The 16,146-nt window shown below is 41.1% G+C and overlaps 1 protein-coding gene across 1 annotated transcript in view; it reads left to right on the top strand.

The window, feature by feature from the left end:
- The window catches only part of MET (MET proto-oncogene, receptor tyrosine kinase), a 112,099-nt gene that overhangs the window by 39,712 nt on the left and 56,241 nt on the right, over positions 1-16,146 (top strand). The window contains exons 4-8 of the mRNA XM_009286818.2: positions 6,504-6,635; positions 8,040-8,213; positions 13,877-14,037; positions 15,235-15,337; positions 15,551-15,687. Of these exons, the coding sequence (XP_009285093.1) occupies positions 6,504-6,635; positions 8,040-8,213; positions 13,877-14,037; positions 15,235-15,337; positions 15,551-15,687 (707 nt within the window). The remainder of the gene's footprint in view (positions 1-6,503; positions 6,636-8,039; positions 8,214-13,876; positions 14,038-15,234; positions 15,338-15,550; positions 15,688-16,146) is intronic.

Below are 16,146 nucleotides of genomic sequence, written 5' to 3'. Positions count from 1 at the left end.
TTGGCAGCAGGGCCATCTCATCCTTCTGACTATACCAGTGAAACTCAGTGCACAGTGGGGCAGCACTGGGCTGCGTGCAGATTGAGGAGCTCCCCCGTGCGCCCTTTCATCTTCACGGGGCAGTAGGACATCCATCCTGTTGCTCCTGGAGGTAAGGAAAGGGTCTTCCCATGGGTATACATACACCCTGAGATGCAGTCAGCCACATGCTGGCTGCAGTCCTGTCCAATCTACCTGGACATCAGCCAGCTCTAGCTGAGAAGCCAAGCGTTAGCAAAACATGGTCACGCACTGTCATGTCTGAACAGATTCTGGACTGAAAATGGCTTAGGGCACAAGAACCAAAGCATGATGGCACAGATAGGCCTCATCCAAGTAGAGCACATCACACAACAGGCCGCTCACCCTCCTTGGGGCCTCTCTGCACTTGTTAGACACGAAACAATACAGAATAATAATAAGCCTTATTCTAGGGACCCATTATATCCCAGTATTTTTAACCATATTTTTAGCTCAGAAAGGATGTATGGGATCAGAATAAAGGTTCAAGGAGCACAGTCTCCTATCTCTGGCAGGGGCTAAGATGGATAAGGGAGAGGTATGAGGCAAGTAAAAGCACACGGTGATACTTCTCCCAGTATCCTCCTGCTTCTGGCACTCAGTGGCCCAGAGATTCCCTGGAAATTGCACCCATATGTGGTGTTTAATAGTCCTTGATGGACTTCTTTTTCATCAATTTTGCTTTCTGTTTTTTGAAATTATTTGTTGTTTTGTCCTCTACAGTATGCTGTGACAATGACTTCCATAATTCCATTCTGCTTTGAATGATGAAGAGCTTCCTTTGGGGTTTCCTTTACCTGCTGCCTTATCGTTTCATTTGGTGCCCCTGATTCTGTCTGATGAGGAACAGGGACTGGGCTCGCACAGATCTATGGTCTGGGAAATTTTCACACGCTGAGCGCAAACCTGTTGTCTTTCACATCCAAGTAAACAGAACACGTGGTAGTCACACTCATTTCCCAGGAATACTTATGATTAAAAACAAACACCACCACCACCACCAAACTTTAACACACACATCTCATTTCCCTGAAAAGAGAGAAATTAGCATGTGTCATAGCTGCTTTCATAGATTACATGCCAGGGAACATAATGCATGCTACAGAAATTAGACAAAAATAATCACATCTGCTTTTTATTTGTAACTGCAGTCAAAGCTTGGAAGAATTTGTCCCAGAATTCAGCAAGAAGAGAGCCAAGCCTTCAGCATTGCTCTCCTCTTGAAAACAGCAAAGTGGCAAAGCCTCGCCTCTACAGGAATCAAGGCTCAAAGCCATGGTGCCTATCAGCAAAATGAGTTGACACAGAGCAAAGAAGTACAGAGCTTTGCATCTTTCAGCATGGTCATTCAAATCCAGTTCATACCACAGCATACTGGAAGCCATTTCCATCTTCGATTTGATCAAACATCTTTTGATCTAGTTCCCGTCCCACTAGACAAATATAGTCATAACAAAACCCACCAGTGCAAGTGGCAAGCCATGTTGGAAGCAAGTGCGAGGAGGTCAAGAAGTACATGAGCACGGACCTTAAACCTTACAGAGCCAGGAGGAGGAAAGAGTGATGGGATGCCCATGGAGTCATTGCAAAGGCTGTCCTCAGTGCCCGCTGCTGTCCTGCCTCTGTGGTCCAGCAATTCACCTGGCTTTTCAATACTGGTAGTCTGCCCTATTAAAGCTAAATGCAAACTATCCACATGTGCATTTGTAGGAATGCGAATAGTTGCAATCTTTCCCACTTTAGCATTTTTAAACCAAGAGAAAACTGTGGCAAACTCTAGCTAAGTAACATTTTCATATCTATAGCTCAACTTTCAGCAGTTTTATAATAGTTCTTTCTATGGTAAAGAATGTATCTTCATGCTCCCAGAAAAAATATCAGATATTGCATAATGCAAAATCCATATAGTCAAATTAAGATTAACACCTGATGCCAAATAACTGTTTTGAGAGCACACATGTTTTAATACTCAGTTTGAGTAGAAAAGCTTACACCCTTCAGAGGAGATCCGTTATACTCTCCATGGATTAGAATGATATACAGCATTTAGAGAGCTACATATGTGCCCTTTGCAAGGCTATGCTGCATATCCCAGGGCATTTGAGACGTTGTTACACAATAAAGTTAACCCTGAGCCTATCTCTGCTGGGTAATGGCCTACACCTGCCAGACATCTACGGAAAAAATAACAATATGATACTTAGATGGGATTGCTTTTAGAAGGCCTCTCATTTTTGCAGAAGATATTTCAACATGCAGACAGTAACATTTGTAATTCAATCCTGCTGACTAGCAGAACTGAGCATCAATTATTTTTAAAAGAAGCTGTTGTATGCTGTTTTTCAACTTAAGTTATTACAGTCTTAATTTGCCATATTATGCATAAAAAAACCTAGAGTGAAGTCTTCTTACTTAACAGTAATACTAGCTGATGGCAATGAAAGAGTATTTAAATGAATTATTTTAATGTTCATGGACCTAAGTGATCACTGACTTCCAGTATAAAGGATATATTAATTAATATATTCATTAATTAATTAACTGTTGGCTATTATCTTCGTGGAAGTACTTTGAGCTATGCTGAAACACCACATACTTTTTTGTTTTTCTCTTAAATAGAGGAACATAAATATTGTGTTTGCTTTGAGAAGGATGTCTGGGGTTGTAGTTACTGATAATGAATGTGATTCTCTGAAGGGTTATTTGTAAGAACATCAGAAGAGCCACATGGGTTTAAACGAAGGGTCCATCTAGTTCAGTGCTCTGTCTCCAGCAGCGGTGACAAGTGGATGCCTAGGGACCCAGGCAACATATGTAATACCTTCTGCTTCAAGCCTCCAACTATTTTCCATTCTGGGGATTTCCTGAGCTATTGGGTTTTGTCTGTTTAGCTCTTTCCATGTACATGTGGGGTTTCCCTTTGAATGTGTATTCCTCTTGCATTCACATCCTTCGGCAAGGAGTCCTATAGGTCATCACATATTGCTAGGAAGTCTTACTCTTATCTTTGCTTTGAACCTGACTCTCAGTTTTGTCTGTTGATGGTGTTTAGTACTTTTATGAGAAGAGAGTAAATGGTCAGTCTCTACCCACTCATGATTCTGTATGTCTTTTTCATAGCATTTCCACATCTACCCTACTCAGTCGTTGTACGTTACAGCCTTTTGATCATCTTTGTTACCATTCTAGGAACCTTTTCCCGTTCTAACATGCTCTTTTTGTCATGAGGCAACCAGAACTGCACAGAGAATTCAAGGTTCGGGCAAGCCATGAATTTGTATGACATCAGGATGTTTTCTGATTTGTTCTTTAATCTTTTTCTAATAATTCCCAAGTTTTTATTTGTTTTTTTGACTGCTGCTGAGCAGTGAGATGATATTTTCATGGAACTATCTATCATATACCGCTTTAAATTAATCTTCTTTGTTGTATTTCACCTGCCATTTTATTGCCTTGACATGCTGTCTTGTAAAGTCCTTCTGCCATCCTTCATAGTCTGTCCTCATCCTTATCACCTTGAATACCTTCAGTTCATCAGAAAACTTTGTCACTGGACTGCTCAACTGCTTTTCCAACTCATCTATGGGTATGTTGAACAGTAGGGATCCCAGCATAGACACCTTACAGAACACCTCTGGTGACTTCTCACTATTGCAAGAACTGACCTTTTACTGCTAACGTCTGTTTGTTCTCTTTTAGTCAATTATTTATCTGTGCAAGACCTTCCCTGTCTCCTAACTGCTTGAGTGCAGGCACATAGATATACTTTCATTTCTCTTATGCTCTGGAGAAATGCTTGGTTATTAAATGAATTATTAAAATGCAAAGAAACCCCAACATCATCCGCCCCCAAAAAAAAACCAACCAAAAAACCCCCAAACAAACCAGCACTTTATAGTCTTTGTAAAAAGAAATCCTTCTGTAATACTGAACCATTTCCATGGTAGAAGTAGTCCCTGTATGGTGGTGTGTCCACAGTAGATTAAAGCCACACTGTATGCATACCAGCCGAGTCCCAAACAATAAAAATCAGAGGTTTCTGAGAACGACACTGAAGTCCTAAGTAGCATCTTCTTCCTGCTGTAGAAGCTGTCTTCAAATTGCCTTTTTCTTCAGGATTATGTTGGATAAGGGTAAGATGATAGAATTTCAAGGACTGGGCTGATGCGTGCAAAAACCACACAGTTATATAGACCAAAAAGAGCATTTTTACATCTAGCATCTGTTACGGCAGCACCGTAGGCTGGTAGATTAGTTCTAAGCAAACTCCAAACTTTTATTCCATAGTACCAAATGAGTTAGGAAGTGTAATTTGAGCTCCCTGTATGTCATGAGGTCAAAGTCTATTCACTTGGGCTTTGAGCAGGTGATTTGACTATCGGCCTCAGTAAAATAAAGGTCAGTCAGTGTTTAAAGTACCGAATAATTTTTCCAAGATTGTAGAGATGGGATCCAAATTTTCATGTATTACTCTGAGGTTGCAACGCAGATGTGTTTAAAGGGTTAACACTGTGGCTCAATCAGAAAGAATGCTTGGCAATAAGAGGAAGCCTGGATTAATGATAGAAAAGAATTCTTAGCATTTTATAGCAGTGGGTATTCGAGATGAGACACGGCTAATGATCAACTAAAAAGGTATTTGCAGCTGTGGTGCTACCTCTCTCCATAATGCCAACATTAATCAAGCTTTTTCATGCAGCTTTGCAGTCCATTCTATTTTTCATTGTCCTGAATATAAAAACAGAGCTCATGCCCTAATACACTGAGTCAGAGACCATACTTCTGTGTCACCGAAAATGATCAGACCTTATTGATTTCTAAAAGCTGTACTTTCTGTACTGTGAAACAAACCCATAGCAAAGTCTTTAAAAAAGCCAGTTTAATTTTAAAGAAAAAAAGCCTCTTGTAACCCCAAACTGTAAATACCTCTGGGATGTGAAGCACTTATCGCCATGAATTAACTGCTCATATATTTTAAGTCTTGAATTACAACAAAACATCAGCTGTAATTACAGCATCTCTAAGTCTAGTTTTGGAGTCAGCCATCTTGTTGAAAGACCTTGGCAGTGCGAAAAGCCAGTGAAATCGTGTAAGTCAATGTCCTAGCTGTTCTGATGCTGCCTTCGGAGTCAGAAGAAAAGCTTCATTATAGTGAAAAATTAAACATTTGACATACAAGTTATTTCCAGAATGGCTTCAATCTTTTTAAATAATGAACCCCATTGAATCTCAACTTCTCAGCAAATGTTGATTATCTAAATTCCTTAAGTAAACTACACGTGATGCAGCTTTTGAAACATGAACATGATCTTCCCTCATGTAAACAATCCTCTGCCTTTGTTGCCTGATGCTATCACATTTGGGCGCACATCCTTCTGGATTGCAGGCCCAAGCCTATAAAATCTCACTATCGAATATCCACCCAATCTGCAGATGCTTTATGCCTGTGCTTAACAGCCATGACTCATCCCATTAAAGTCAACAAAGTTACAGTAGTAAAGTTAAGCGTGTGTTTGCAGGAATAGGCCCAAATTCTCAGAAGTATTTAGGTAACTCAAGATGCAGAGAGATGACTAGTAGGGGAATTTCATACCGGTGTGACTAATCTCCCTAAGATCTCCTAAAATCAATATAGAGAGAGAGGGCTCTTGCAAAGGGGCTTCGGGACAACTAAATTAGGCTCCTGTTTTCGAACATCTTCCAGAGAAGCCCCCAGCTCTCCCTGTCGTTTAAGAGGTGCTTTGAGTGCTCTGTCCTGGACACCTGGCTCCTGCAGAAATCGGCAGGAGACAGATCTCGAGGTGCCTAGCCACGTCTTGCAAAGAGCCTGTCTGTAGCAATAGCCACCTCGCCAGCTCTGGGAATCGAGGTCCGTGTACTGTAGCTCTGTAAAGCTGCTCACAACGCAACCTACGCCTGCCATCATAGCTTTGCACTCTAATGGCCCCACATGCATCAAGAGCAGATACTACTGACACAGGGTAAAGTTTACTTTTCAAACTGAAGGACCAAAGTGAAAATAAATGGAAATACCTTTGACTTTTGAAGGCCTGGAGTTTTAAGATTCTTTTAAATAGACGTCGTAGATAAAATTCTTCTTTCTTAAATGTACAGGGCTGACTAAATGACCCATCTTCATTTTTTACGGTTGATTTACAAATATCTGAAATTAAAGGACTATTAAACATGCAATGAATCCTTCATATTTTAATAAATACGATGTATTTTGAGGATCCTCCAACAGCCGTGATTTTGCTGTGTTAAATAAAGTAGATTTTATAGCGCCTTAATCAGATCACGATGGAACATTATGCAAAATATTATGCAATGTAATGCAAAGTAATTAATGCAAGCAGAAAAGTGGTAGGAACATGAGACCGCTGAGCAGCATGCATTTGTGGCACACGCTGCCTGCTGATTTTCCCAATTTCTTTCTTTCTTAGATAGTGGTTTCCCGTTCAGAACCCACAGCTCCACATGTCAGCTTTCAGCTAGACTCCCACCCCATCTCTCCTCAAGTTGTTGTCGAGAATTCATTAGATGATGGCTATACCCTAGTAGTGACTGGGAAAAAGGTGAGTGGTTCATAATCTAATCCTTCTGTGCACTGTATAAAACCTGCTGTCAGAGCAGCAACTTTCAGTAAGAGCAACTATTTACGCTGCTGCTTTATGTTCTGCGTCCTCCCAGCCTTGCCATTCCCTTGGGAACACTGGCAAGTTTCCGCCAAGATTTTTTTTTTTCTCTATTAAACAAACCGACAGCCTAATATTGAGAAATGTTTAAATAATGTAAGAGCTGTGATATAAACCAACAAAAGCCAGGAAATGCAAATTTTAAGGCTGAAACCCTGTCCTTAATTCAAGTGCTTGCAAAGAAAAAAACACACAATGGCTTAAGGAAAGAATGGTGCTCACAGTTTCCTGGCTTTTATTGGTTTGTGTCATAACATTATAACTTTTTAAGGAGGGGTGTGTGTGCAAGAGTTATGTGGGTGTGTTTAAAATTGGGAGTCAGCGTTCATAGTAAGGTTTGAAGATTGCTTTAGCATGTAGTCTACAAAGGGTTAATAAAAGATGAAGAGCTGTCATAAATATGCTATTGTCATAAGTAGATATACATTGTAGAATGGGTTTAAAACATCAGCAGGTAATATTACAGATAATCCTAAACCATAATCGTAAGCAATAATTTGACCCCTTGAGTTCTATAAGAATTTACCGAAATACATCAGCCATTACCAAAGATGGTTATTAACCATTTGGTAGAAATGTATGAGATATTTATAAGAGTAATCTTCAAGAAAATGTCCAAAATAAGTTTAAGGAAGGTACTGAAGTGTGAAGAAGTATGATGTACTTATACAGTAATGTAATTATATACTAATTTTAATATTTTGACTAAAAAGAATTCTTATATATTTGGAGTGACTATTATCATAACTATCCTGATATTTTAAGTAATACACGTTTTAATTCATATTTTAGGTATAGTATAGGGTTTTGATGATAGGTGTTAAAAAACAAGTACATGGGCAGTCACGTGCTGTAAGAGTGTCACAGATATTAATACAGCCTTGCCAAAGTTGAAATAGCCGTCATGCCTATTTTTACAAATGTATGAACTAAGACATACTGAGATACAATGTTTTTTCCAAGAACTGGTGCAGAATTGGGAAGAGCACACTGCTGTTTTCTTTTTCCATCAGCAAAAAATGCTATCTTGCTGTAAACACCAGATGCTGGTAGTAACTGTATATAACATTAAGATGCCTTTAGGGTTTCTCCCAAGCGAATTTAAAATCATGTCAATTAAATTACTTATAAGATCCTATAATTACTGAGCTAAAGAGAAGTCGAACCGCAGCTTGCACATCTGAAATCTGAGTAGCACCACAGCGCATTGCATAAATAGAGACTCTCCTTGCCGCTTAGCGTATGTATTAAAAGGATCTGTGCATGATGTCTTTCCACCGACAGATAACGAAGATCCCGCTGAAGGGGCCAGGCTGCCATCACTTCAGGTCCTGCAGCCAGTGCCTGCTGGCGCCTCCCTTCATGCAGTGTGGCTGGTGCAGCCAGCAGTGCCTCAGGTCTCCCGAGTGCCCCGGCGGCACCTGGACCCAGGAGTCCTGCTTGCCTAGGGTTTATGAGGTAAAACGGTGGATTTCTCATATTTATCTCTGAGGGAAGAACGTGATCTGCGCTCTGCGGACATTTTCTGTTTATTTTTATGCAGTTATGATAAATGAAGTGTCTGCTCTCCTCAACTTCCCCTCGGCCTCAGTGTCCATAAAGCCTCTGGCTGGAGGCACGTACTCTCCCTGAATGCTGCGGGCTCAGGTGCTCACAGTGGACGGGTCTGTCTGATCATCCTGGCTTGCCACAGGAGAGCCTCGGCCCTGCAAAGCGCTCGTGGTGGGGAAACAACATGGGTCTGAGCCAGCCTGGCAGGGGTCTGATGGGAAAGGCCGGTCACAAAAAGGAGCACCCTTCCTCTCAGACCCCTCTCAAAGGGAAGAGGTGGAGGAAAGCACCTCCCGTGCACAGCTGCCACAGCCTGACCCAACGCAGGAGGTCTCCAGCCCCCGCTCCTCATCCATCCCCATGCTGGCTCCAGCATTGGAGGAAAGGGTGGTGTTTCCCTGGGGGGAAAAGTCCCTCTCTCCCCTACCTAAGCTCTGCGACAGAGCTGTCAACCAAAACACCGCCCCGGGGGAGATGTTTTTTCTTAACGTCCCTCCCTGGCTCCTTGTTCCCATGGGTCCACTCGCCACTGAGGGGGATGACGCTGTAGCTGCACCCCTCCCTGGGACGGGGACAGCCGGAGGCTGCTGCCAGCCGGCCAAAGCCCATCAAGGGTGTGCGACAACGAAACCGCACAGACGAGCAGAGAGCTGCACTGGTGCGTTCCTGTTTTAATTTAGCTATGGTTAACACAGGATTCGTACTGGCCGGCTGTACATGTAACCGAATCATCCCGTGTGAAGTGTGACATAGCTGTGAAGGCAGAGGTTTATAGGGCAGTTAACGGACTAGAAAACTGAGGGAAGGACAAGCATAAAACTTTCTGGTAGCACTTATACCCATTTATTTTTCTTAGTGCATTTAAACTACACCATGTAGTGTAGTTTATATAGCATATATATTATAAAGGAAAATACATTTTCCTTTATGGGCATACAGCTTATAAACGGAGATGAAAATTTGACATGCTAAACTCTCAGAGAGAAAGGAAGACAAAAGGTTTTTTTAAATAAATAATGTATTTCTTTTAACCAGGCAGATGATTTCATGTACAACAACTTTTTAAGGAGTAGACAGGCAAAACTGCTAATAATCTAGAAACAAATCTAGAAACACATGTTTACAGGGGTTTTTTCTTTTCCATGTTCACCTTTCAGATACAAAATTTAGGACTAACACAGGCAAAATTCAGTGAACAAACAATGAAGCATTATAGGAATCAAACCAAAAATGGATGGAAGGTGGGGGGGTATTTGCCTTGCCTTCTGTTGCCATTTACCTTTGGGCAAAGGAGATGTAAAAAAACTGCTAATGCAGAATGTGAATAGTTTACTTTCCCTTTATACAAGAACACATTTATTTCAAAAAGGCTGTATTAGATGATCAAATAGTCCTTTCTGGCCTTAGTTTGTATGAGACTATGAATCACCAATTCAAAGGGATACCCTGAGAATTAGTCCTGATACATTTTTATATACCTCTGCAGGACCAAGCTACTCACGCCTATACTGCACAGCTTGTTTTGTCTTTCCTAGAGCTCAAGCACAAGTAGCATCCCTTAATATTTTTTCTTGGCAAAACTTTCTGGCAGTGGCTGCATATTGCCACACCTCCAAAAAGATTTCTAAGGCTCTGAACTGCTTAGTTTCTGATTTTCGGAGGTGCTGAGCTCATATAGCCCTCTTTAATTTCAATCATGAGTGTGTGCACTCACCAGTTTTAAGAAGCAAGTGCCTGGAGCCCATGCAGAGATGCTTAGACCGAGAGGTGCGTCCCCAAGGCCACCTCTGCAGTCCCTGTGAGGTCGCGGGGAGGACTCATCCAGAGGAGCGCACCTTGCATGTGGGGCAGTGGGAGCAGGCGTGGGGCCGGTCGGGTGCTTCCCTTCCTCATGTTGCTCAGCCCTGCCTGCTCAGCAGAAGCCCAGTCTACCCCTGTAATGAATATGGATCTGTGGCACTGATGGATCTTGAAGTGAATCTCAAATTACAGCGTGCCCACTTTGGTAGAAGTTGCTTCTAGAAGGCTTGTAAGGAAAAAAATGCATCTGAGTACTTAAATCCCTTTGGATTGCTAGCTGTTAAGACAGATTTCATGCTCTACTGGACCATGACATTTAACATTATTACTGAAAAAAATATAAAACAGATTATTCATCATCTTCTGATCTGTCTTTAAACCCACATGCATAAAATATGAGAAACAAGCTTGTTTTGTTCCTAACAAACAGAGGATGACCTGCTTTGCATAGTATCTGAAATTCTGTCTGAACCCCCCCTAATATTTTGCAGCTTTCAGAGGGACAGATTGCTTGAGATATGTCATATGATCGCTTTAACCTGAGGGGAACACAGAGCTTCTCCGAGGGCCTGGTCCAATGGACGTTAGCTAAGTCTTCAACAAAGTTTTCCCAGGTTATTACACAGAGTGGTGCACAATGGAAAAAAAAAATGAGATTTTCCCCTCATGAGGGATGGCAGAGAAGAAACGCAAGAGTTTTCTTTTCCTGTGGAGTCCTGCAGATCCTTCGTCTCTCTGCCCTGCTTTAAGCATTTTTCATTGGAGCTGTGGGTGGCAGGGAGCAGCCCCCCACCCCACCCTGCGGGGAGCGCAGAGCTCCAGCTCTACCCTGGCATCCCCGCTGCTACAGACGGTGCAGCAGGGCTGGCACTGGGACACGTCCCCACCACAGCCCGGCTCCCACCCCACACCTCAGCGCCGTACCCCACTCCGGGCTGGGCTGGCACTGGGACACGTCCACAGCCCGGCTCCCACCCCACACCTCAGCGCCGCACCCCACTCCCATCCACCCCCTCCCCCCGACGAGGCCCCGGCTCCCACCCCACACCACAGCGCCGTACCCCACTCCCACCCCCCGCCTCTGCCAGCGACGAGGCATGTTTTGTCAGCCTGGACAAGCGGTGCTAGAGGAAAGCCGGGGGACTGGAGGGAGTCTCCTCGGAGATCGCTTGGTGTTGGAACAAATTGCAGGCATCTGCGTACAGTGTTCAGGTCGCGCTGAAAGGTGAACGGCATAAAAGAAGAAATAAATTGGTCTCCCTTTTGATTCTTTGTTGTGGTTAAAAACCTGACATGGTTTGTTGTTGTTTTTAAAGTGAGTCATTTTAGCTGGCTTTTGTCTCAGACGTATCAAGAACATCAGGCCTTCTGCTGCCTGTTTAGGTTGGAGGTTTCGCTGGAAATTTTACATGTGGCCTGTATGTGTTCTTGTCTCTTAATTAAAATGAATGGGCCGTTGAAACTTTAATAAATAGATACTTTCTTCCAACAATTTATAAAGTATGTGAGCGGATATTAGCATAATGGCTGTCAACATAAGCAAAAGGAAGACACAGTGCTTTAAAGTTTTCCAAAAAGAAAAAGAAAAGTTAACTTTCTCTCCCTTAACCCAAAGTCCAGAGAGCAGCAGGGACAAGCAGAATGGCAGGCCTTGCAGCAGGATTTGCTCCATGTTATCAGTGGGGTTTCTTTGCTGTAGAGAACTTTTGAATCCTGAATTTCGTAGCATTTATAACTGATTTGGGTTTTGCTTACTTTCTGTTACTACCTGCGCAATGTAAGCACACAGAAGGTGCCTACGTATACCTCAGTTCAAAGTCCAGGAGGTTCACTGTTCATTCCTGTCGACTCTCCCAAGAACAAGTCTGGGAAACCACATTTGACTTTCAGAGGTTTCACCGTACAGAACAAATGGAACAAAACTTAAGACATGAATAAAAACACTCTGCAGAACTTAAATACAAAAGTTTAAGATTCAGTTTATTCTTTGCTATCTACTTAAAGGTCTTGCCTCCTAAATTTGCTGGCAGAAGGTAGTAAATACTTTTACTCCTCTTCAATTAAGGCACATGGGCTGCTATCACAAGTCTCTTTTGGCAGATAAGATCACTCAAAACCAGTTAAGTGTCTTTGGTTTTTACTCTGTATGGCTTTGTGAAGCCTGATTTTAACGCCCTTATTTTGCTAACTTATGGATTACATTTCAAACTCTTCAAATGCCACACGTCAATGCATTATTGTACAAAACATTGAGACATCCTGTACTCCCACTGAGCAGTTTCAGTTTCTGCTAGGGTTTTGTTACTCCTAAAATAGATAGTGTGCTGAGATATTAAGTAGAGTGGAAAACTAGGATCTGAAGTCCATCCAGATTTTGAAGAAAAAAACCCAAAGAGATAAGGGAAAGTTAAACTTGGGAATAGCACAGACTCCACGGGGTACAGTACTGCTCCACGCTCTTAGCTGCAGTGTTGTGTGTCAGGGGGCTGTGCGAGCACCACTCCTTTTTTATGGGATTTGTGCAAAAGTACTGTTCCTTCATAGGCTCCCTCTTCTTTGCTCATTGAGAGCTGATTCAAAGCTCATTAAAATAGGAAAGATTCCTACTGGCTTCAGTGCATTTTAGATCAGACTCTTTGTCTGGTTTCTAATGGAGGCTGTAAATTTCCCCGTATAGAATATATGGTATAATTCTTTTGAAGTATTCTTCAGCTACCTTTCTATCTACAATAGTTCATTTCTGAGAGTCTTGAAGTATAGCTACAAGAGAGTTGAAAAGAAGTGTGCTGTCTTACTGGATTTCCAGATGAAATAATAGCCAAGTATCTCTCAAACACTTTCCTTTCAGCTTGAAAATGAAGTCGGGTCCTTTGAAAGGCACAGCTGTATTGCATTTTAGGGGCAAAATTACTATCACTAAAGCATTAAGACTAAGACATTTAGGCACTATGACCACAAGTATAAATTCAGTCTTTCATTCTCTGTTGTTTGTCCAGTGATACTGGTATGTTTGCAAAATTATGCAGTATTGTTAAAAGTCCCCATAAACCCTGAACCAATGTCTTTCTGATTTTTTTTTTTTTACTGGAAGTACTGACCAGTACTTTTACTGAGTTTTGTAAGACTTCTATAGTGTTCCTACATTTTTCCCACCATTGTTATATTTTACAGGACAATTTACAATATACAGAAAAAAAAGCATTTCCTTTGTAGATTGTCTCTGTTATTCTGAGGGGTAGTTTATTTTTAACTCGGAATTAGAGGTGACCAAATGTAAAAGATTTAAGGAAAGAATAGCAGAAGTCATGTTAACTTTATCACAGCCAACGCAAAATCGGATTATGGTGTCTTTGAAGCTACTTCACTCTGAACCTGACTTTCATCAAGCTGACAAAAAATGGTCATTTTGGGGCTCTTTTGTGTTCAGCATTCAGCTTCTAACAAAATAAGTACATTGTATGTTTAACATGCCAGAAATAAGATGTGAAAGACAAGAATGGTAGGATTTAAAAGACTATTACAATGCACAGCTTGTTCAGTGCCCCTAAACACTATCCTTCAAAGCTTTCTACTATAGGTTTTGTTATTTATTGCTACTGTCAGAGAAAGCTCATAATGTGACAAATGAAAGGTGAAGAACAATTAAGATGAATGGTAGGACATAGTCTACCAGAAGAAATGCTTTCCTGAAATTATTCCTTTGCACATTCTTTAACTCCATTTGAAGTTCAAGAAAACCTGATGTAACTAACACAATATTTTTTTAACAGATTCTCCCGAGTAGCGCTCCCTTAGAAGGCGGGACAAAACTGACACTGTGTGGATGGGACTTTGGATTCAGCAAAAATAATAGATTTGAATTAAAAAATACAGTAGTCCATATTGGAGGACAAATTTGTGCTCTGGAAGCAAAGTCTAGCAACAAAAACAAGTAAGAAACCTAAAATATTAGTTTCCTTTTATACAGACGTTCTTTATGTGGTATGGATTTTTTAATGATATAAACATTCCATCTATAAGTGTCATCTCCGATTCTGAAATTTCAAACAGGAAACTATCCCTTGGTTTGATAAGCCTCCCAAGAAAAAAAGTGGTCGAAATGGAGATCAAATAAATCTAGTTAATGCCGATAGCTCCTGCAGCAGCTTTTTCTGGTTTGCCTGTGAAATGCTGTTCAACATCTGTGGGAGCTGGCAAGAATGAAACTATTCAAAGGTTTGAAAAGGGGGCAGGTTCCTTTGGCCAGGATCCTGCTGGGCTCAGTTATATCACCTCCATCTTCCTGGTCTGTGAAGCTGCTGGAGAGAAATGTGAGAAGACGCAGGTATTTCATCATCCAGAGGCTTATGACCCTCAACTGCACCTCTCCTCTTCCTCCTCAGAAATAAGTATTTGAGACAGTGCGATAATGGCTTAAGTTTAAGACAGGTTATTCTGGTTGTTGTCTTGAAGAAATAGGAAGTTCAATGAATGTCCTCTCTCAGTTCAAAGCATATGACTATCTACTACCAAAGCAATCTGCGAATCATGGCACGGCTTCCCTATTCATACCTACAGCAGCAAAAAGATCACCCTCCAGAAGTATTGAGCACTCTTCTAACTGCTATTCTGAACAGTCTTAATGCAAACAAAATGATTTAAGGAGACTAGCTCATATATGAGACTGCGTTAATGTAATGTAATACATTGACACATGCTGCCACAAAAGTTCAAGTTTAATTTTTGGTAATATTTAAATTTATACAACAAACTTGTGTATATGATGCATTTTTTCTAATCCTGTTGTCTGCCAAAATTTGGCACTAAAGGAAAATTCCAAAAAACAACTCAGCCATTGAATGGGAGGTATTTGTTTTCTCTAGCGGGCTTCTTTTTTTCTGAAATTTATTTGATATACTGAAGTTATTTTCTCTGGCCAAGTATAAACACCACAGTGTTTGTATTTAGTATTAAAGAAGATGACCACAGTTCTTTTAGCTGTTATTTCTGAAATGTCCCTGACGCGCATAGACTGATGATTTGTTTAGTATGGATCCTCCATTATTGTGAGTTTGAAGTGGTTCTATTTTAATACAAAAAATCAAGCCAGAAAAAAATGTAATCCCATCTTTTTCCTTGTTTTCCAAAGGCTGGAATGCACAGTTCCTGCTGCAAAAAATCCAAGTTTTAATATATCCAGTACTGTGTCTGTTGGACATGACAAAACCCTATTCAATACATTTTCATACGTGGTAAGCATTATGATTAAAACTTTATTGTCAAAATTAGCTTCAGTATTAACTGGAAGGAGACTCCTCATGAGTCCAATCCAGTATGGTAATTCTGTATTCCTGTTTGCGTTATTATTACTTCATGGAAATGCTAATAAATGTTTTAAGATTCTTCCTCTTCACATTTTGAAAATAATTTAACAGTCCGCTGTTCTTATTTTTACCCTCCCTCAGAATCCTGTAATAACAAGCATCTCTCCCACCTATGGCCCCAAATCTGGAGGAACATTGCTAACTGTAGCTGGAAAATACCTAAACAGTGGAAAATCCAGAAGGATTTTTGTTGGTGAGAAACCATGCACCTTGAAAAGGTAATGTACTTACTAAAAAGTGATGCCTTTAATATTGAAATGGCTTGATTAAAATGTCTTGGAGTAAAAAACCACAAACGTGCATTGCTCTCCTCTCCTCGTGTTACATATCAGAGAATTGATACTGCAATAAGCATTCCGTTCTGGATTACGTCCTGAATTTAGGATGTCTGAAAGGTTCCTAGAAGGGACTACGGTTCCCTAGAAGACTTGTTTATTCTGTAATGCCTTCATTAACCTCATTAAAAGGTTGCATGGAGAAGTAGCAAATCAGCTTCTAATGGACTAGAAACTGCCCATTTCCCATCATTTTTGTCACCCTGACTGCCACACTCTCAGCCCTCTCTCTTATATTAGCAAGAGCTGCTGTTCATGCAGCAGCTGCCAGTGACGTCCAGTGGGTGCAGGTTACCATTTCCTATAGGTTTGTTCGGTGGAAACATGACCAGTGTGGCAATG

Source organism: Aptenodytes forsteri, unplaced genomic scaffold (genome assembly GCF_000699145.1).
Source record: "Aptenodytes forsteri isolate BGI_AS27 unplaced genomic scaffold, ASM69914v1 Scaffold166, whole genome shotgun sequence".
NCBI lineage: Eukaryota > Metazoa > Chordata > Aves > Sphenisciformes > Spheniscidae > Aptenodytes > Aptenodytes forsteri.
The sequence above is the reverse complement of the archived record's forward strand: the minus strand, read 5'-3'. Positions and strand labels throughout refer to the sequence as shown.